The 21,209-nt window shown below is 37.7% G+C and overlaps 1 protein-coding gene across 4 annotated transcripts in view; it reads right to left on the reverse strand.

Annotated features, from left to right (window-relative positions):
• The window catches only part of PKN2 (protein kinase N2), a 48,617-nt gene that overhangs the window by 5,722 nt on the left and 21,686 nt on the right, over positions 1-21,209 (reverse strand). For 2 of the 4 annotated variants that reach the window (XM_063136583.1, XM_063136598.1), the window contains exons 3-16: positions 14,944-15,095; positions 13,385-13,502; positions 11,483-11,628; positions 11,174-11,387; positions 9,393-9,578; positions 8,243-8,352; positions 5,337-5,480; positions 5,175-5,250; positions 4,713-4,887; positions 4,387-4,516; positions 2,800-2,957; positions 2,634-2,709; positions 2,205-2,296; positions 96-272 (exon numbers count right to left, since the gene is read on the reverse strand). In XM_063136583.1, coding sequence (XP_062992653.1) covers positions 96-272; positions 2,205-2,296; positions 2,634-2,709; positions 2,800-2,957; positions 4,387-4,516; positions 4,713-4,887; positions 5,175-5,250; positions 5,337-5,480; positions 8,243-8,352; positions 9,393-9,578; positions 11,174-11,387; positions 11,483-11,628; positions 13,385-13,502; positions 14,944-15,095 — 1,954 coding nt within the window. The remainder of the gene's footprint in view (positions 1-95; positions 273-2,204; positions 2,297-2,633; positions 2,710-2,799; positions 2,958-4,386; positions 4,517-4,712; positions 4,888-5,174; positions 5,251-5,336; positions 5,481-8,242; positions 8,353-9,392; positions 9,579-11,173; positions 11,388-11,482; positions 11,629-13,384; positions 13,503-14,943; positions 15,096-21,209) is intronic. The other 2 variants (XM_063136605.1, XM_063136591.1) reach the window with 2 other exon arrangements.

The raw sequence follows: 21,209 nt of genomic DNA on the forward strand, positions 1-21,209 counted from the left end.
CAGAATGTTCTCTCACCAAGTATACATCAAAATCACTCCATTTACATTGCAGCTGGTAAATATCCATTTAGTCCATATGAGGGCTGAACACTTACACTGCTCTTGGTTCAGAAAAGACGTCCGTGTGTATATGCATCATGAGATCCCCACCAGCAGCATACTCCATTACAAAGCACACATGATCTTTGGTTTGGAAACAGGCAAAGAGGTTCACCAGAAAGGGATGCCTTACGCTGTTCACAGTTTCAAATATTCGCTTTTCACACATGAGGCTGAAAGCAGAAATATTGTAGAAGAAATTATAATGTGGACTAAACTACTTTACCTACTAGGGTAAGAAAAAAAGGAACCCAGCAATAATGTTTCAAATCAATTTGTGTAAAAGTTGAAAAGTAAATGTATGAAGTGAGCCACATGGCTGCATCACAGAACTTTTCCAAAAACAAGTTCTTCTCTGAGTTATTTCCCCCAGCTCACTTATAAGACAGGACTCCCACATTTATCAAATAAATACAATTAAATATAAACAAACTCCTAATGTAAATTACATTGCATTACTGCAAACTTCTTTCGTGCAACAGGAATAGCACTTTAGTGCAAGAGGAATGCACTACTGGCATTGGGCTAGAGTAGTTTACTCTATGTAAGAAATGTTTGACAACAGCGGTACCTGTTATATAAATGATAAAAAGAACTATACTAGGCCTCTATATGGTTTTTAAGTACTCCAGAAACAAATTTACTGTAGTTATTCTTTTTAACATCCTTCAATAAAAGTTCCCAGGTAGTTTACATAAGAATTAAATACAAAAACAAACTAAAAATTGAAATGATATAAATCCAACTAATTTAGAACATGGGTTGTGCACAAAGCATGTGGCCTCCCTTTCAGAAAAGCAGCAATTGTTTCTATAAGCTAGTTGGCAGTAAGGCGGAGTCGGGAGTGGATCTAAATCCAGTGGTTTGTGCCCTTTCCCAAACAGCTAATTAGTTTATTTTAAAGAGGGCTCTAGGGGTGGTATCCAATTAAATTCTTCCACTGACAAAATAGCTTCTGGCAGCAGAATGGGGATGATTCCCCCTCCACCTGCACTCTCTTGTGCACTCTCAAAGTCTGCTCCGGAGGGCTGTGGGACCCCCTAGAGTAGATTTTTGAGAGTTGTGGGGGTTGCAGTGCTGGGGGAGGAGAAAGTCTTGTCACCACAGTGGATTGGTACACATCTCTGCCAGCTAAATCAGGGAAGGGAACTGTGTGTGTGTGGATAGTTGTCCTCAGTATTTTAACACCTAATTTAACTTAAATTTAAGTTTTGCTGTTTTAATTCTGTATTTTAATCCGATATCAATTTCTGCTGTGTGGTTTTATCCTGGTTGTGCTCTTTATATTGTATTTTGTATTTGGGTTTTTAGGTAGTTGGTTGTTTTATTATGTTCCTCATGGTTTTAATTTTTGTGAACTGCCCAGAGAGCTTCGGCTATTGGGCGGTATAAAAATGTAATAAATAAATAAATAAATAAATAAATAAATAAATAGACAAATAGACCCAGCAAGAGATACATGTACAGAAGCCTATCTATAATGGAGCTGTTTTAATTATGTTCTTCCATCAGAAATACTGAACTTTATTGCAGTCAATAAGGGTTGTGTTCCACAAGAAATGGCATACAGGCAGTCGGGACTTCCTTGGTAATATGTGGAAACTGTCAATTGAGCTATGCTGAGGTCTTGGAAGGGTGGAGACAAATATTATAAAATGTTTTTTTAAAAAGAAACCAACTTAACAATGAACAGCAAACAGCTTTTACATACATCTGTGCACATATTTGCATACATATAGAGAAAATAGGTAGACAGTCATAACTCAATGACAGACTGGACACCATTTCCTGTAGTATACTCTGCTCCATCATACATTTACTTGTAATTAAGTTCTATTACATATGCTTCCACATGCCAAAGGGGCTTTGAGCCTGTGTTGCTAATAGCAGAAACCACCTCCAATACACAGCACATGGGAAATCACTTTTGAAACCATGGGGAGTTTTAAAAGCAAGTTTGCAGTGCGTTATGGTAGTCTGTTTTCTGACGGAAGAAAAAGGTCAAAAAACCTGCTGGATAAATACAAGCCAAAGTACTGATTTGCATCTTCCCTCTTAAGATTTAGGCACATCCAAATTTAATTACTTCTGTCCTTCATACTGACCTGTCTACCTCATCACGAGCAACAATGTCTCCTTTCTTTAAGGCTTTAATGGCAAACATTTCATTTGTATTTTTATACTCTGCCAACAGGACCTGAAACACAAGGCGATATTCAATTAACATGTTTTTCATTATATTTAGTATCAAAATGCAGGATTGGATCCAGATTTTGTCAGATTCAGAGTAGCCCCATTGAAATTAATGGGATTTCAATTGCTCTAAATATGGCTAAATCTGGATACAACCCTTGCTGTTTTGTAACTACTTTAAAAATGCTTTAAAGTTGCTACAGATCAACAAATAACTGAGCATATAAGAAAAAACTTGAGTTTTCAAATGCAGTATATTGTTGCAAAAGGAAGTGGGCTAACAGAAAGGAAGAAAAAGATGTGGAAAGAGACAAAACTATAATAATAGTTGTCAAACCTACCTTTCCAAAGTGTCCTCTACCCAGTACAGCACAACATCGGAAATCTTGTAAACTAAACTGAAATCTCTGTTGTATTCTGAAATACAGACAATATTAAAGTAAATGAGAATTTCTAGTCCATATTGAGCTAGAGTGATACACCATTTTAAAATTAAAGATGGCTTACCTTCTATCTTCAGGCTCCCGTATTGTATATTCTATATCAGAGTTTGAAATTTGAGTCTCACAAATAATTTCCGGCTGAAGTTTGGGAACAAAATTATTTCTGTCATTTTCAAAATCAAACGTTTCTGTATCCTGTGAAATGTGTAGAAGAAAAAAAATCTGAAGATTTAAAAAAATGAAAGTTGCTAGAAATTGGAGAAGTGCACTCCATCTAAAAGAGTAACGCTACAACAGGAGATCATCAAACTTTGAGGAACTATCCAATACCGCCATGGCTCCTCCACTAGTCCTCTGCTAGCCATGGCACCTACCAGTAGCACAACAGGAATTCGTGCTTCTGAAAGCTCCCCCAGAAAGGCTTGTTTCCAGAATAGGAGAGGCTTAGCGGCGCTCCCTGCTGCAAGCGCCACTGACCTGCCCCATTTCAGAAACAAGTTTCTGCTTTTTTCCGGATGCTTTACAAAGCGCTAGCTTCCCATTGCACTACTGGTACATCCCCACTAACACATGCACAGCATTGGAAACTGCTCTAGGATCGTGGAATTCAGAATCCAATGGAGAGGAAACCGATGGGGCTGAGTCTTCTCAGTGCTGGCTCAAAAGCTCTGGAATGTTCTTCGTGTCCATCCCTATTAGTTTTCAGAAACCTTCACAAAGTCTTTGTTTGGTGGGCCTTTCAGAACCTATAAGACTGATGCTGCTACTGGTGTCTATTTTGAAACACATGATTATGTTCAAATGGTTTTATTGGCCCCTGTTCACCTTAAACCATGGCTTTAACCGTGGTTAAAGCTGTGGTTTAAGGTGTCTTCTGAACAGGGTGCTAATTATAATTATATTTTTATAAGGTGCAATATACATTTCTTTAAACAGCTAAATAACTGAGTTAAAACTCAGTTGATGCTTTAAGTGTTGACTAGGTTGGGTGAAAATACTCTGAAATAGTAAGGTTAGGATCCAAATATCCATTCAGCTAGTTCTATGCAACCCAGAATGTTTTGGACTTGTGTTTCTTAACAGCCACCTTTCCCCCACGCCACATCACAAAAGACTTTTGAAACGAGGGTGGAGGGGAGAGTTGCAAAGCATTCTTTAGGATATCTCATGGGGGAGGGGTCTGCTGGTGAAAATACAAGAAAACAAAACCTCCCCTGGTTAAAGCATCCCTGACAGCTCTGCCAGGGATGCTTTAAGGTGGATTCCTGCATTGAGCAGGGGGTTGGACTCAATGGTCTTATAGGCCTCTTCCAACTCTACTATTCTATGGTAAGTTCTAACTTCAAAAAGTTCTTTCAATTATAGCCAAAGTATCTAACTTTTCAAAATATATCAAACTTTTTTTAAAGTATGGTGCAAAAGAGTCAGTTGGGCAATCACTGAACAGTAAAGCTATATTTCATGACCAGGTTCTAAAAAACCACTATAACTATTATACACCTTGGTTGAAAAACAAATACACGTAGTTTTTGTATAACAACAAATCAAAGATACATTTATGAACATATGCTATTTAGAGGCAATCTTTTTCACACACAAAACCAACACAGTGAATTGAGCAATTTCTAAAAATCTATATTAGAAGTCTTGCCTGAGTGGGTGTAGATGGTGCCTTCAGCTCAGGTGAAGGTTCACTTATTTCTCCAAGAGAAGATGTACGTGGTGGAGTATGTGGGGGTTCAGGTTCAAGTTCAAATACCAATTTGGCTACAGGGGAGTCACTTAAAAGAAAGCAATTCGCTTGGTGAGCATGGTGACAATTTTAGAGAACATAAAAATATGCTAAACACTAGTTTACAAATTTCAGGGTTTTTTAAACCAAAAAGATTAAATAAGTATCTGTCTTCTTCTACATTGTCTTCTTCTACATTCATTTCATTAATGTGCAAACTTTGCTTATACATCTCAACCACTTACCTAGTTGGTGACCCTAGTTCAGGAATGTGACTATCAACTACTGGCACTGTAGCGGGCACAGAAGCTTGAGGGCTGAAGGTACCAGTATGATTTACTGTAGGAATAGCTCTTCTCACCAGCCTTCCCCAAGTGGCAATATTAATATTCATTTGAGGAGCTCTGAGAAATGTTTTGCCTGTGGATAAAGAAAACAGAGCACAAGTAATCTTTTTACTTATCACCAAAAGCTATAATTAAATGAGAATTCATATTCATTTGTTTATTATTTGTGATAATAAACCAAACATGTCATATTCCATATTTTCATAACCATTCTTTTTTAAAAACAGATTTCATCATTTAAAGCCCTGTCTACAAACGCTAAATAAAAATTGTACATAAAATTTTGACATTTCCTGTTCAGCTAGCTTTGTAGAACGCAAGTCTATATTAATTTTCTAACACAGTGCTGAATCCTGTTACCTTGTTGCTTGGAGAAAATTTTCTTTTGTCTTTGAAGTTTTGGTCTTCTTTCAATAACAGGATTAAAAAATGTAACCTGCAATTCAGACAAGACGTATTAAGTTTCAAAATAATGGATTATTCACACCCTTTCATAATGTTCTAAAAATTGTTTGCACTTACCTCTGCAAATAGAGTACCCTGGGGTTCAAGATAGAGACACATTCCATGTCGCTGGTTATCTAAGAAATCTTCTAGCCTCAAAAATTTAACTGCACACAGAGATCTCCAATCACGCCAATAAACAGAAATTTCTAATTCACGTGACTGAAGGGAGAGAAGTAATAAACAAATATTAAATGTGGGTAGTTGCTACATTTCTAAAGACTCAACTGGAACTGGGTAGTATTCAATGCTGCCCATGCACCCACAGGAACCACCACTGGCACTATGGGAAGGTAGTACTTCGTAAAACAACCAGAAACAAACCAAAACGCTCATTTCCCAAACCTATCTCATTCCAGAAGTGAGCATTCTGGCTCATTTGTGAGGTTGTTCTAGGAAGCTCCAGCTTCCTGTTGTGCCAGCAGTGGGCCTGCTGGCACAGCATACTCAGTGAAGGTGCAGCAGTTAGGGTGAGCATATGAAAAGGAGGGCAGGGCTCTTGTATCTTTAAGAATTGTATAGAAAAGGGAATTTCAGCAGGTGTCATTTGCATGCATGCAGCACCTGGTGAAGTTCCCTCTTCATCACAACAGTTAAAGCTGCAGAAGCTCTGCCTAGTGTGTCCAGATACAAAAGAGGGCAGGTCTCCTGCAGCTTTAACTGTTGTGATGAAAGGGAATTTCACCAGGTACTGCATGCATACAAATGACACCTGCTCAAATTCCCTTTTCAATACTTCTGTTAAAGATACAGGAGCCCTGTCCTCCTTTCCATATGGTCACCCTAGCAACAGCAGCATGGGAAATTGCCTAATATTCCCATACCACCAATATTCCACCCTTGGAACTGGCGATATAGGAAGTAGCTAGCTTTGTTGGTCTGTCCACATAATTCACTGATTTCATACATTACTGGATTAGTTGGAAGCTGCAGGTAATGTACGAACTGGTCTGGAATCTTTTCTTTCGACTTAGATCACTTTACATAGTTAAGACGAAAAATGCTTTACTAACTTTATGCTCAGAAAACTCTAATGTACAGAGATTTTTACAGGGCTTTTTTCAAGCACAAGGATTATGTTCCTTGGCTATTTAAACAGCTGCTATAAAAACACACACATACAGATTCAATAACATTTACTTTAAAGCAACTCATTTTATAAAAATGAGTCATAAAAGTACATGATTTTACGAGGTAAAATTCTGCTTTACAGAACCACTTGTAACAGCTTCCATACAGGTAGAACAAAGACTACAAGTAGTTTAATCCTTGAAGAGTCAAGGTGGCACAATGTAGGCTGAAATCGAACAATTTTTGATCTGCAGTCTTGTAGGGGAATAAAAATAAACTAGTATAGGTGCGTAAACGTAAACTAGTATGTGTGCATTTCAAAACAGTTTATCTTATGATACATATACAGACAAAATATCTTTTATTTAAAAGGATATATTTTATATCAAAAAAGATACACAGACAGGCAATACTTCCATTTCAATCACAGAAACAAACCAGCTTTCCATTTCCCCCTCTACACGATCCCATCGCTGGATCACATTGTTTAAGGCTTGAAGCTATTTTCGATGATCACATTGTCCTCAGGCCATCTTCACTTACAATGTAGTTCACACTGTTTGTGAGGGAGCTGATTTGCATGTGTGAACTGGCTGAAACACTCAACCTTCTCCATGCCATATATGCATTCCAGAGAAAGTTAAAGACTTAAATCAAAGGGGCATCAGTGTTTAAGTTTCACTAATTTCAAAGGAAATTAAGTATATTTAACTGAACACCACATGGATGCTTTTGTAGTAGAGATTTAAGCTTAAATCTCCTTTCAGATATAAGTATTAATTGGAATATTAACCTCGAATCAATTCAGAGTTATAAAATGAATCAAATTTATTAACAAGCCTTATTTCAGAGTATAATTTTCTGGAATAATATATATTTAACTTTGCTAGAATTCTTGTGCACTGGCCAAGTGTCAATTTCATTTCACTGTCTCATACAAACCAGCTGGCAGATTATGAAAATAGCAAATTAAGGGGTCATGTTTTTTGTTTTAAGAATATTTTCTTGACAAGATATGAAACTTTATTTTCTAGCTCTTAGAACTTCATCTTCTTTCAGTCTTGATTTCAGAAGATCTATTTCATGAATTTATTTAACAGAAGGAAATGTTTTCTATCACCATGTAGACAAGCACACTCCATTCATTAAATCAGTGTAGACACATTGCAAAGATTTCTGGTGAAATACTGCCAAACATATGACCTGTGTTGTACAACACTTCCACTTCACTCCAAGAACAGCCTTAAAAATTATCCACTTAATTTTTCAAAATTCGTAGTATTTTAGTTTTAACTATATCATCACCAAATCCTATGCATGTTTACTCAGAAGTAACTTCCACTGTGTTCAATGTAATTTACTTCCAGGTAAGTGTAGACAGAATTGCAGCCTATGTTATAGAGTGAGAGGTGAAACTTTTTCCCCATGAGGCCTACATTCACTTTTAAAATAGGGTCACAAAAATTGATACTGATAAAGAACAATAAACCACTGACAGGGGATTTCATTACAAAAAGTAAGAACACACTGATTTAGAATCCTAAAAGGTATTTTTGTGTGTGTGTGTGGATTGCACTTCTATTCAAGTGCCCTCTCAAATTTTTATTCTCCCAGCAATACATTGCCATCCCATTTCAGAGGATCCCCCAATCTTCAGGAGCAGATTTTCAGGGGGGCACAGGGGGATGCATAAAGAACAAGAAGGCAAGAAAGCTTTAATATGTGAGCAGAACCCATTCCATTCAGGGAACGAAAGATAGGATCCAAGCCATGATTCCTCTTTCTATATATAATCATATAAAAGCAAGCTACCAAGTTGGCAAACACTCTTGACACAATAAAGGGTTCCTTACTCTGTCTAGCTCCAGTGTAAATTTCTGATCCCATGACTGATTGGAAATAGGCTTCCAGCTAGTTTGATCAACCACAGTGTTGTCCAACTTCAAAACAGCACAGATTTCATCTGTAAGTAAATCACACAAACTCATCTTAAGAATTTAAGAGGATTTTCCAGGAATAACAACAACAAAAGGCGCTGGCAAGGTCAGATTACATGAATGCAGTGAACCCCCACTCCACCCCTGACACATACGACGCAATATGAACTACAAAAAATTACGGCCGCTGTTGATTTGAAGTTTATTTAAAAACTGTTGCTTAATATCATTGTTCACCTGGTGTTGCAGCAATTAGTAGTGATGATAAACTTTGGTTCCCCCTCCCCACCAAATAAACAAACAAAAACACCCAGGTCCCCCAGTTAGAAATGTTCAAACCCATAATGGACTTGGCACTCGCTCCATCCATCCATCCCTGCTGCAGCTTTAGACTCTCCACCTCCCTCTCAAATGTACGTGGCACCAGTGACAGGAGGCTGGCACGGGGCCTTCGTCATGCTCTATAATGTTGCTGCAGCAGTGTCCTAAGTGCTAGGACCCTGCAAAACAGTCCCCCAGGGTCCTGAGGCTGTGCTGTGTTCTAGGAAGTGCCAGCCTTCTTTATCACAAAAATCACCATCCACCTCTTGCCACATCCAGGTAGTTTGGAGAAGGAAGAGATGGGGGCAGAAGTGGCCTTGAGGGAGAGTTACTCAAATCTTTGACACTGCTAATTATGTCAGTCATTGTGAGTCTGACATAGCACAAACTCTAGAATCAGCTTGGAAATAATACAATCTATTTTCTGGTTTCCTTTATTATTTTTTAATTCAACGTTAACCAAGTCCACAATTAATTGCAATATCCCAAGCACTAAATTCCAACTCCCTTCGTAAGATTTACACCTCTTACTACTGCTGCTCATTATCAAGTTGCTTAATACTACAAAATCCATGGCCCTGAACTGAAAAAAGTGACTTGCTCAAGATCACAGCCTGAATGATCTCATGCTCAAGTATACCCATGATAGAAAAGGTACTACTATTAACCAAATTTTACATATTTACTTTTACTATGAGGTTTCATGAGAATCTGATTTTTTTTAAAAAAGGAAAAGTTACTGAACTGGACAAATCATCTGTTTTCAGAAGGTTTCGGCTACTCCCACTTTTACTTTTGCTTGTTCGGCTCATGAAAGACGATCTGGCTTCACTTGGACTCCATCCAGGTAGTGTAATGGATGTGGCTTTTGATCGACCAGGGACATTCTCCAGAATATCTTGGCAACCCATGAGTCTAACTTCCAAAGTACCTAAAATGAGATCAGATTGCCTTGACTCATGTTCCTAGCAAAGCACTTCATGAATGGTAGCAGCACCAAAAGCTCATGAATGTTAAGGAGGGAGTATAAAAGCTCTTACGTATACAAGTCTTATCTGTTTTTAACCAGAGACAAAGTCTACAGATGTAAGAGCTACTTCACACATTTTTTTTAATTTAAAAATAGTATTTTTAAAAAGACACAAATGTGCTCCCTGGGAAATATACACACATTTTACAGCACTATTCATGCCTTTCAAAACATGCATTTGTTTCTCTTACAAATTAGGTTTTCAATACCTACACAGTAAAATGAATGGAAATCAACTTATATCATTCCAACTTTGCATACTCTAGGTCTACAAATGTTGCAATAATGGCAAAACATGATCCTATATATCTTATATACATCACACACGCACATACACACACATTCTCTTATAAGTTCAGTTTAAAAACTAAAGTCATTTTGGGAAACACAAGCTAACAGCTGTGCTAGAGCTTCTAATTTGGTTGTTTATTAAATAATTTAGTAAACAACATATTAGGAACAGAGTTTTTATTCAACACCTGTTTCAAGTTAGCAAGTAAAATCTGCGGGGATATATTTAAGAACTTCATTAAGCATACGAGGTATCTTGGAATTTATTTTCTTTATGGAGTGCTGCAATTACAGACACACATACAGACTGTCAAGAGGAACCACTGGACTATATAACCTCAACTTTCAAAACCCCTTTGCAGACATTTATTTTTGAGGAATACCAACTCTTAATTTCTTATGTTTAATTACTTTAATCTAGAAAACCCATTAGCACAAGTAAATGGAGATGCATTTTTATGCACTGCTGCTATTTGAAATTCTCTGCTCATGTTATTAGCAGTCTTAATGTTTTCTAGAAATCTCCCTTTCAGAAAAAAATAATTTTCATCGCAACTAAGTAGTATGTGTTTATGACCACATTTTGCTTCTAATACCTTTCCAACAGTTGACCAGTGAGAGAGCACAACTTCATGCATTTCATCTAAAACTGTAAGGTTCAAGCGAAGGTGCAAATGTCTTCAGAACATTTTGGAAAATGGAAGTATTACAGCAATTATTGCAAAATACTGGATCAGAATCTACCAGAGGATAGGAAGACCTTGCAGGCCCTGGCATTTGGCACAAGGGGCAGGAAGGAGGATTTGTTTCTTCAGCTCACCAGATGTTAGGACAAGTCCCCAATATAGATTTGTTTGTCTAATTCCATTATGAAAATACTTTGGGGCTGTGTTAGAATAGTAAGATTTTCCTCTTAAAAACATCTGCCATTAAAAAGCAAGGATCTTCTTAGCTAACTTATATAGAAGCAACTTTTAGAAGTTTGAGGTTAGTGAGCAACTGAGATGTTTACAATGATGCGATTAGTGCAGACAAAAACAACTTTTCCAAAAAACACACATTTATTTCTGTAGGTATTGATTTTATATCCTTTATATTCTATATATGCAGAGATGGAACTATTTCCATATGTTTTTAATGTGCAAAAAGTATTTCAGCATGCAAAGCCAAAGAACACCAAAGATATGGCTATTATTCCAACAAACCTGTTAAAGCTGCTGGCTTGGATAGTGTACTGTACTGATTCTGTGTAGATATCATGCTTTGCCGTGGACTTAGCGTTGGTGATGAAACAAGTGAAAGCTCTTCTATAATAATACTGCTTTTGGGATGGTTTTTAGGGAGTTCATTCAGTCTTTGTTCTAACGAATACTTTAAGAGGTCGAGCTTCTGGCTTGATTCATTAAATCTTGCTTGAGCCTTGCTCAAAAAAGAAAAGAAAAGAAAGCAATTAAGAAAGTAACTTAAAATATAAACCGCCTAAATTCTAATTTTATTGACTATGTTAAAATTACCTCTGAGAGTGCTTTTCTGTCGGTAACTTTTCCAGATCCAAGCAACTTCATAACATTTTTTGCTCCTTCTGCTACTGCGTATTCTATCCTAAAATGATGCCGCAATTCCTCCATGCGAAGCTCAAGTGGGCTTATCACAGGCTTTGCTACAGATTAAAACACACACAAAATGTTTCGTATGCCTTCAAATAGCATTTAGCTTGATTCTTGTAATATTCAGTGGTGTTAAATAGATGAGCACAAGAACGAGAAAGTGGTAGATGGAGAATAAATATATTGATAGCCAAATCCAGTCTGTTAAAGAAGCTGTAGTGAAATGTTGAGCTCTCAGGGTCCAATCTATGAAAGCCCATTATGCTGAGGCGACTCGCAATATCATGACAGTGCAGGTAGACAAGGTCCAACAACCTTTAGGCATGCCTGGGGGTCCTGAAATCTTGTGGCCCTTTGCTAGGCAACAATTGTTACCACAACTGCAATTTTTGTGAACCGCCCAGAGAGCTTCGGCTATTGGGCGGTATAAAAATGTAATAAATAAATAAATAAATAAATGATTAGGGTAGTTGCAACAACTCTTGGCTGGAAAATGGTGTCACAGGACTCCAGTTCCTCAATAGAGACTTTGTGGATTGCTGCTGGGCAATCTCTGAACCCTGTGGGGGCCTTGAGCTGCAAGAGCTGTGGAAGGGGGTGGATCAGCACAGTGGCTCTCTGTAGTGTATGGCAGTATAGAAGAGGAGCCCACAGATCTTAATCCATTTTATTGCAAGTATCATTGCTTTCAACGACTAGAGTAAGTTTTCATTAAGAGCTCAGAGTTCTTCCTAAGGTGCTGTTCAACTGATCATGCTTTAACTCCCCCCCCCAATAGTCTCCTAAAAGTTCTTATATTTTACCCACCCCCTTTTGTTTTACTCCCCAGCTCTAAGTTGCCCTCTTCATATTTTTTTCTGCACCCCACAGCACTCTTCTCTCTAGTTCCAGCACAGAATTCTTCTACTTTTCCATTGCCTTTCTCCCTTTATCTTTGTTAGTTTCTTTCTTTTACTGTGTAGCTTCTATTCTCTGCCCTTTATTTACCCTGCCTCAGAGTTCAATGGCAACAGTATACAAGACTCCCATTCACCCAGCAATTTACACACCTAGGGAGTCTTGAACTCAGTGGATGAAGCAGCATAGCTGGCTGGCTGAAACAGATGGGAACTCTGGTGCCCATTCCACCCTATCTTTTATTAAAAGGACACAGACCATGCAGAAAGCCTTTAGCAGTGTAATCTTTTCATGCATTTTAAATGAACCCACCCCATGCACTGACCCATCTGCATGAAACAATAGCAAGCCAACAGTACACCAGACAGATTATCAATTGACAGCACTCTAACAGTACTTACAGATGGGCCAGCACTAGTGGTAAGAACATTTAAAATTGTGATTAGGACATGGGGAAAGCTTACAATGGTAGGGGCTTTCCCTGTGACAGGTGTCCTGTTATCAATCAAGCTTTTCTCAATGCAGATGTCGCGACGCAGGCATTCTTCCGTACCCACGTTTGATGGACTTGAGCAGGCCAGAGGCATTCCCTCAAAGTAGCATTGAGCTGCCAACAGTGGGAATTTGGTATTACTCCGTTAATAATGGAGGGACAAGTGGCTTGTGTGTGAACAGGCCTGTTAAGAGTATAGGGAACCTCGATAATCAACCCCTCAAGGTTATCTTGCTGTTTGTGCCACACTGTAGTACACGTATAGAGGCAACCCAGAGAAAGGTGGGGGCTGGCTGAGCATATGTGGCAAGGGAGCCAGGACCTAAGGTGTTTCTATAAAGTTCTATGTATGTTTGAGTTGGAAAACAGGCAAGACTCAAGCAAGAGTTTAGAGATAGTTCTTCTTTCTAATGCTTCACCATTATCAAAAGCCAATTCATTAGTCTGGACTGCTTGAAGAATCTGCATTCTTATAACTTCAATTTTTGTCTTGCTGTCCTGAAGCATCTGTTGAGCTGTTGCAAGCAGCTTTCTATCCTGAAAAAGAAAAGAGGGAGGGCTTCTTAAATTCCCAAGTGAGATCCTAGTAGCAGCAGTTAGTGCTATCTTTTAGAACATGAATTTTTGACAAAGGGGCTACAGAAATCAGCATAATGTTATAAATACCATGCAATACATTTTGCCGTTTCCTTCCTCTATTTTATTTCCCCCTCAATGTAGGTTTTTATCCCATTTTCAGAACTCTGCATCAAATATACTTCTGCTACTTTAACTTTCAATTTTTGTTGCTATATATACCCAACAAGAACATTTCCAGAAGGTGGGGGAGCATGTATATATTTAATAGAAAAGTACAATCCAACAATCTGATAGACCCAGTGTAGGCTATCAAAATATAGGTCTGCTGTGTTGCAAAAAACAAATCAAATCAAAGTCCGTTCAGAAAGCAAAACTAAAATGTTGCACTATTATACTCTAATACACTATTGTACTCTAATACATTGCTTATGGTCAAAGTGTGTCCTTGTGCTGATTCTGACAACATGTGGAACATATAAACTCATAGCTGCAATTCATGTGAATTGTTACAGGCATTCGCTGATTCCAGAAATAAGTCACAATAGGATTTGCGCCAGTATGTCATTTGCATTTGTTGGCAGTGAAGAATGTTGAAGATATTTTAATAAATGAAACATACTGGAAAACTATTCATGCACATATTGGTACAGCTTATAGGGAAAAGATGTCCTTTTAATATGTGAAGGTAATAGAAAGGAGCTTGGAGAAAACAGCTTCCTTACATGTCAGAAGTGCTATAGTAAGATTAACAGCATAATTTAACATGTATAACTGAAACAGTGCCTAGAAAGCTACACAATGAGTTTCAAAAAGGTCAGTGAGCCATCAGGAAGCAATTCAAACTGCTAACTCTCAGTCTCTGTAATCCATTCAATTCTCTTGTAGCAACCTGCACTCCTTTCGTTCTTTCTCCATATGCCAACATGAAGGTTCCAAGTTATACTTGTTGATGAACATTATCCCTGGGCTTCGGATTCAAAGAGTTCCCGAAGAATGACTTTTAGAGGGCGATTTTTTTAAAATAATAATAATAATACACATAAACTTAGATGATTTTCAGCCGGCACAGCCTGTCAAAATAAACAGGTACTCCCCTGCCTTGTTTGGCAATGAAATGTACAGGAGTACCCAGAGATGTTTTAATGTAGTATATCATCATTATACTATGTTCATACAAGGTATTCAAAATGTAACAGACAGACTTTTAACTGATTTCTTTTAACATGGTACATCATCGTACTGGGATCAAATATCACACTAATGGTATTCTTTACAGAGGTGTGTATCTATTCCACACTGTCTGTCATGCCAAAGATGTTTTAATTCCTCAACAGAAAAACTTGTCACTGGTATGCAAGCTGAAAAGATGGAGCATTTAATTGGCCTCACGAAGTCTTACCTTTGATGACCCATTAGAATACATATGGATCATATTCTCTGCTCCTTGTTTTACTTTCAATTCTATATCCAGCTGTTTTTTTAAGGCCATCAACCTGTTGTTAGTAGGAAAACGAGGATCACTGTTTGGTGTATCCGGGGTTCTGGGGCAATCTGTGAATTAAAAACAGATCAACTACATGATGACAAGTCAACAACTAATTTTCTAAATTTATAAGTTCTATAATATTCTTTTCTAAATATATCTATTCTATAATCTATTGTATAATAAAATCACAATGAAAGCCAAAGCATTAAGACCAATATAAAATTCCCTTCCTTAGCCAATGATTACTAAGCATGCAATAATAGTTAAAGAAGTCACTAACAATTTGTCCATGATTAGACTTGCTATCTACCACCTGCTAGAGTTAACTATCAGTTTTTCAAATGGAAACTATTTTGCACAAACTGGTATCCATGTAAAAATGTGGCAGTGTTTTGTCACCTCATAAATAGTACGTGAATCAACCTATTGTTTTGGTGACCTGAAACTGATAAACAATGGACAGCTAAAGCATTAACTAATATTAGCCATAAAAGATCTTATCAAATATAACATGCAGATAAGCTATTGTAGATAAAAAAAATTTTTAATAAGGACAATGGCAATAAATAATGACTTGGATCCAGAGATCTGTGAGTAGAGTTCTGCTCACAGGCTACTTCTGCTGGTGGAAATGTGATCATTATTGATTCCCCACTCTCCCCTGCAGACTCCTAAAAATCTGTTCTGTGTCAGAGATGGCTCTGGGGGGTTGCAGGTAGGAGGAAATTGCCTTTCCCCTGTTCCAGCAGTGGCAGCATTGTCTGGATCCAAGATCCTTACATGATTGGAAGTACCCCTTTCACTTCTGGAAGTGCAATTCTGGATCCAAACTCTTCTCTTAAATAATGTTTATTCAGTATACTTCCTTTGTGTTCTACATCCATATTATGGGCAAGTACTAGTAACTACTTACATGAGCACAAGTATAATGCTACAATCATTCACATGATTGTTAGAGAAATGCATAAGAAGAAAGCACTGATTTCACTGTTTAAGTGATTATTAAAGGGAAACTACACATATACTGATTTTAAAAACACATGCAGCCATGTTCTTGTTGGTTAACAATAATAAAGACGACTTTTGAGAAATGAACAGCAGAACTAGCACCAGGTTTTACAAACTTAAATATATTATCTATGAGGCAGGTCAATGTCCTGTCCTGTACTTTTACAAGGGTATTGGTGTCAGCAATAGATTTGCTTCAGCTTATAATGTTTACTTATTTACTGAACATTAACTAGTTTCCCATACCTTATACATCTAAGCAACCTTTAAGATCATGAGAATGAACAGAATTTCGCCATGAAGTACCCAGATGGTGGGCCTTCACTGTAGCAGCACCCACGTTCTGGACAACTTTCCTACATGTACTTCAGGAGGCAGAAAATTGACATTTTTTAAAAATGCCTCCTAAATACACATCTGTTCACCCAGGCTTTTCCTGAGCTGTAAGTAACTTAATTATGCCGTTCCATTTTACTGCTCCTTAAATTGTTTTTACGGTTGGAAGTGGTTTTAATGCTGTGTTTTTAATATTGTATTTAAATGTATTTTAATATTTATTGTGAACTGTTGAAGGATTTTATTATACTCAGAGATATACAAGTGTCACAAAAAAATAAATCCAGCAAAAAAAAAAAAGGGGGGGGCAGAAAGTCCATTAACTTTTGATCATTGTGCCCATTATACAGAACACACTCAATATGGAGAATCAAACTTGATGTGTTTCTACTGCTATATAAAAACAATCTATTTGAGAATGTAATGTCCACTTAATGGAAATGGTGTAAAATTATTAAGATAGTGACAAACTTTTAGGCATGCCGTCCAGACATCCACTCAAGCATTTCAGTTCACATCCACATCTGAAAGCGCTGTAAAATTGCTTACAGATCACCTGGTGCAGTGTAGTCACCATAGTTGCCTGTTCCCAGGAAGGAAACCTCCCCCCCCCACACACTCTTCCAGTGAATAATAAACCGCTTTGCTTAGTATTCCTTTACTAAGTTTGCAAAGGGACTAAATTTTGGCTCAAGGGCCAGAAGTAATAGAATTATAAGCATCCCTATCTGCTAAGGTGAGGGGCTTTTCTCCTTCACTTCTCTGCCCTTCCCCCCTTCCAGCGCTCTGTGCTGTCCAGAGGATTTCCCAGCACTCCAGACCAGATTTCAAGGGTATGCAGCAATGGGGAGATCACTCCCATCCCAGTTCTGCCAATACAAGTGCTTCTATCAGTTCTGTTAGCAGAACAAAATTAACAAAACCACTGGATACCATGCATAACCACTTCAATATTGTCTCCTTTTGCACCCTGAAGGGTATAGATCACGAGGTAGTCTTTGGACAGTCTCAATTCCTGACAATTCTCCCTAAACAACAGGGGTCACTTGCCTGCATACTTCTTTAGGTTGAAGCCGAGATTTTACTTTTTCAATAGGATCAAGAGAAATTAGGAACACTCAGGTTCGCTTCTGAATTTTGGTTCACAGATGGCAGGCCAGCACAGTACAAATCTTTTCAATCAGCAGCAGGCACCCTTTGCTAATTAGTTAATTTTCATCTTATTTATAATTACTTAACTGTATTTAGCTTCTGCATGTTATGCCCAACAGAAGCTCCTGGAATACATACTGTAAACTTTTTCAGCAATTTCTTAAGGCCTTTTTTTACAGCGAATGTTGTCACATCCTGAAAATATTTATTTACTTATTACATTTTATACCGCCCAATAGCCGAAGCTCTCTTGCACTATACGTGCAAGAACTGCTGTGTCTGTGTGTGTGCATGCATGCACACATGTATGTTTTCCCAAATGCTTCTACCTTTAAATCTAAATACCAGTTTACGTTTTCTAAATTCTAAGTAGCACTCTGATGACAATTTCATTTCTAAAAGGCTATTACCTCAGACACTCAAAACTACTAATAACAGCTAACAAAATGTAGATATCAGCAGCTAAACATGTTTTGCCAATGCTGTCCTTAAAAAACAAACAAAATTGTTTCCATTTTCCTTTTTTAAAGAGTATTATTCTAATAAGAAAAAAAGTGTTTGAAATAATTGTCTTGGTTCACTTTCCCCTATCTTTTGTCACTTTATTCTTTTTCAGTACAAATTCATTTTCTAAACAATGTTAACCCTTATTTTGTTATCACAATCTTTCTTCCATTTTTCTTCCTATCAAAATTCTACCCCCTTATTCCTTTCTACTCTTCAGTATGTGCATGTGTGTGTGTATAACATACAAATATACAGACAGATAAAAGTACACAAAATGTGGAATGGATGACAAGGAATGAAGCAAATTATTTTTCTTCCAATGGATACTGTTGCTATAATTACTTCACTAATCAAGAGAAGCACAATACAAATATAAATCTCTCTTGGAAAGCATATCTACATGTACCTAAGGCACAATATGAAACATACAACATAAAATGTCAAATGAAAAAGCAACATATATTTTAACTGGCCAGAAATCCAGTTATAATCCTTCTATTTTCTGTCAATATAATTTTCCTGTTAAGAAATATTCATTTACCATTTATGAAATACACTTTCTTTGTCCAACTGAACAGCCTCAGTACCTTACATAAAAGAGAACTGGGTTAAAAACACACACCAAGCTGAGTTCTAAATACTAATCCAAAGTCATGGGCAATCCTATGATGGAAAATAAGCTTATTTCATGTTGCTGAATTTCAATCTCCACAGAAAACTTGCTGAACCTAATGGCCAATTCAACACTGCCACTTTTGGCCAAACTACCTCATGACTGAGACTTAAATGCCAATCCCTCATCTAATCTTCCTCTTGAAATAGCTGCTGAAATAGTTTCCTATGAATTGCTGAAAAGCAAACAAGCCTCCTTCTATGCACAAATGTGGGCAGAAATTGAATGTGCTGCAGTCTGTAAAGACTCCAAGAAGTTTTGGGACTTAGTGTCTGACAAGCTAAAGGAAGCAAAATATGGCCTAGATGTTCACATTCTGTCAAGGACTTGGGAGACCCACTTTAAACATGTATTTAACTTTGATTGCGACCCAGGCCTGATAATAAGAACTCTTTCATCCATTCACTATCCTGACATTAAGGATACACTTATAAGGCCCCCAGTAACAACCTCTGAAGTGAAGAGCTTAATATCTTGATTACGCAGACAGAAAGCCCCTGGGGAAGATATGCTCCCGACAGAGAGGTTTCTCAACAATTTAAATTGGTGGGCTCCAGTACTAGTGAAACTCTTCACATATGTCAACTCCTCAGGTAAAATACCTAAGGGATGGGAACAAAGCACAGTAGTTCCAATCTTTAAGAAAGGGGATAAATCTCTCCCAGCCAACTATCATCCAATCAGTCTTTTGGATGTTTCTTCCAAATTGTACACATGCTACCTTCTGGATAAAGTTGAAGCCCAAAAATATTATTGGTGATGAACAAGTAGGCTTCCAACACAGGAAGTCAACTATAGATCAATGATCATCTGGGAGAAAAATATGCAGGAGCCACGAGGAAATATCTATATGCTGCTTTTGTTGATCTGACTGCTACCTTCGATGGGATAAATAGGGAGATCTTATGGAGTAAACTATGGAGACTTGGGATGGACAGGTGCCCGTTGACTTTAATCAAGAATTCGTACACAGGTACCAAGCTCCAAGCGAGGCTAGGCAGGGAAGGCCAGCTGTCAGGGGAAATTGATTCAACTAGAGATGTAAGACAAGGATGTTTGTTAGCTCCCTTGCTGTTTAATATCTACATGAATGACATCATTGAACAACTAGTTGACAAATCCAATTTCCCAGTAGCTATTGGCTCGTGGAAACGGAACATATTGTTGTATGGTGATGATATGGTCCTTCTATCCCAAACCCAAATAGGCATGAGGAGACTTTTAAAATTGTTTGGGGAAATATGCCATAAGGAACAGTTGAGTGTGAATTATGCGAAGACCAAAGTTATGGTATTTGGTAAGCATGCAATTCAACATAAATGGTTCTTAGACGAACATCTCCTGGAACAGTCCAATAGATTCAACTATCTGGGGATCTGTTTTGCATATAACGGCTCATGGAATAGCCATTGGGAAATTAGTAAACTAAAAGCCCAAAGTTCTACACAGTCTGTGTTGAAATTTGCCAGAGTTAAGGGTGGTAGCCTTGTGTTGCCAGCTCTAAGAGTTTTTGCTGCCAAGGTTATCCCTCAGATGATTTATGGGGCAGAAATTTGGAGTATTCCAGAGCCAACACAGCTGGAGTCAGTACCGAACTCCTTTATACGCATCTTATGGGGACTGCCACCAGGAACGCCTACAGCCTATCTGCAAGCAGAAGTGGGTATAATGCCAATTCTTCATTTTATTTTTAGGGCCATTTTTTAATTTTCTAAAACTGAAATATTCTGTAACTGAATTGGTTAAATTGTGTAAGCAGAGCAGGCACATTCACCATCTCAAAACACCTGGATAGCTAAAAGTAAATTTTTACTACAGAAATATGGGCTTGATCCAGATGCCCTTCTTGTTGCTGGAACTCATTCTAGCAGACACAAAATCAAAGTGCATCTCTAAGAGCTATTTGCAAAAAACGATATGGAGGCTGTCTATGTAGATTTTCTAATGCCTACCCTTTTTTAAAATGGCACCAGAGGACAGAAAAATACTTGTCCTATCTAAATCCACCTCTTTGCAGGGCATTCACTGCCCCGCACTGCCAGACAATGAAATCAAACTTTATGGAAGGCAGGTTTAAGAAAATCCCCAGAGATCAGCGCCTATGCATCTGTGGCAGCCAATGGGTAGAGGACACCATACACTAGAAGCAACACTGTAAACTGTATGAAACACCTAGCAAAAAATATTTAGAGAAGCTCTTAAGGGTGATTCTTACCCTCAGTGATATGGATAAGGTCAAATATCTACTGTTCAGTACAGACAGGCTTGTAATGTTTAACACAGCCAAATTTGCTGTGAAGGCTGCTCAGCTTAGGCAAACTCATGTGGCCTGCCTTGAGATGTAAGGTTTTAGTTGTATGTTTTAACATTTTATCTATTCTTTTGTATATGACACGCTTTTATACTCTGTGCATACCATTTGTGTATGTAATTGGCTAAAACCTGTATTTGGTTGCCTTCAATAAATTGATTATATATAGTTTCTTATGATATTATTAGGACA

The sequence above is a fragment of the Elgaria multicarinata genome, chromosome 1 (assembly GCF_023053635.1).
Source record: "Elgaria multicarinata webbii isolate HBS135686 ecotype San Diego chromosome 1, rElgMul1.1.pri, whole genome shotgun sequence".
NCBI classification, from domain to species: domain Eukaryota; kingdom Metazoa; phylum Chordata; class Lepidosauria; order Squamata; family Anguidae; genus Elgaria; species Elgaria multicarinata.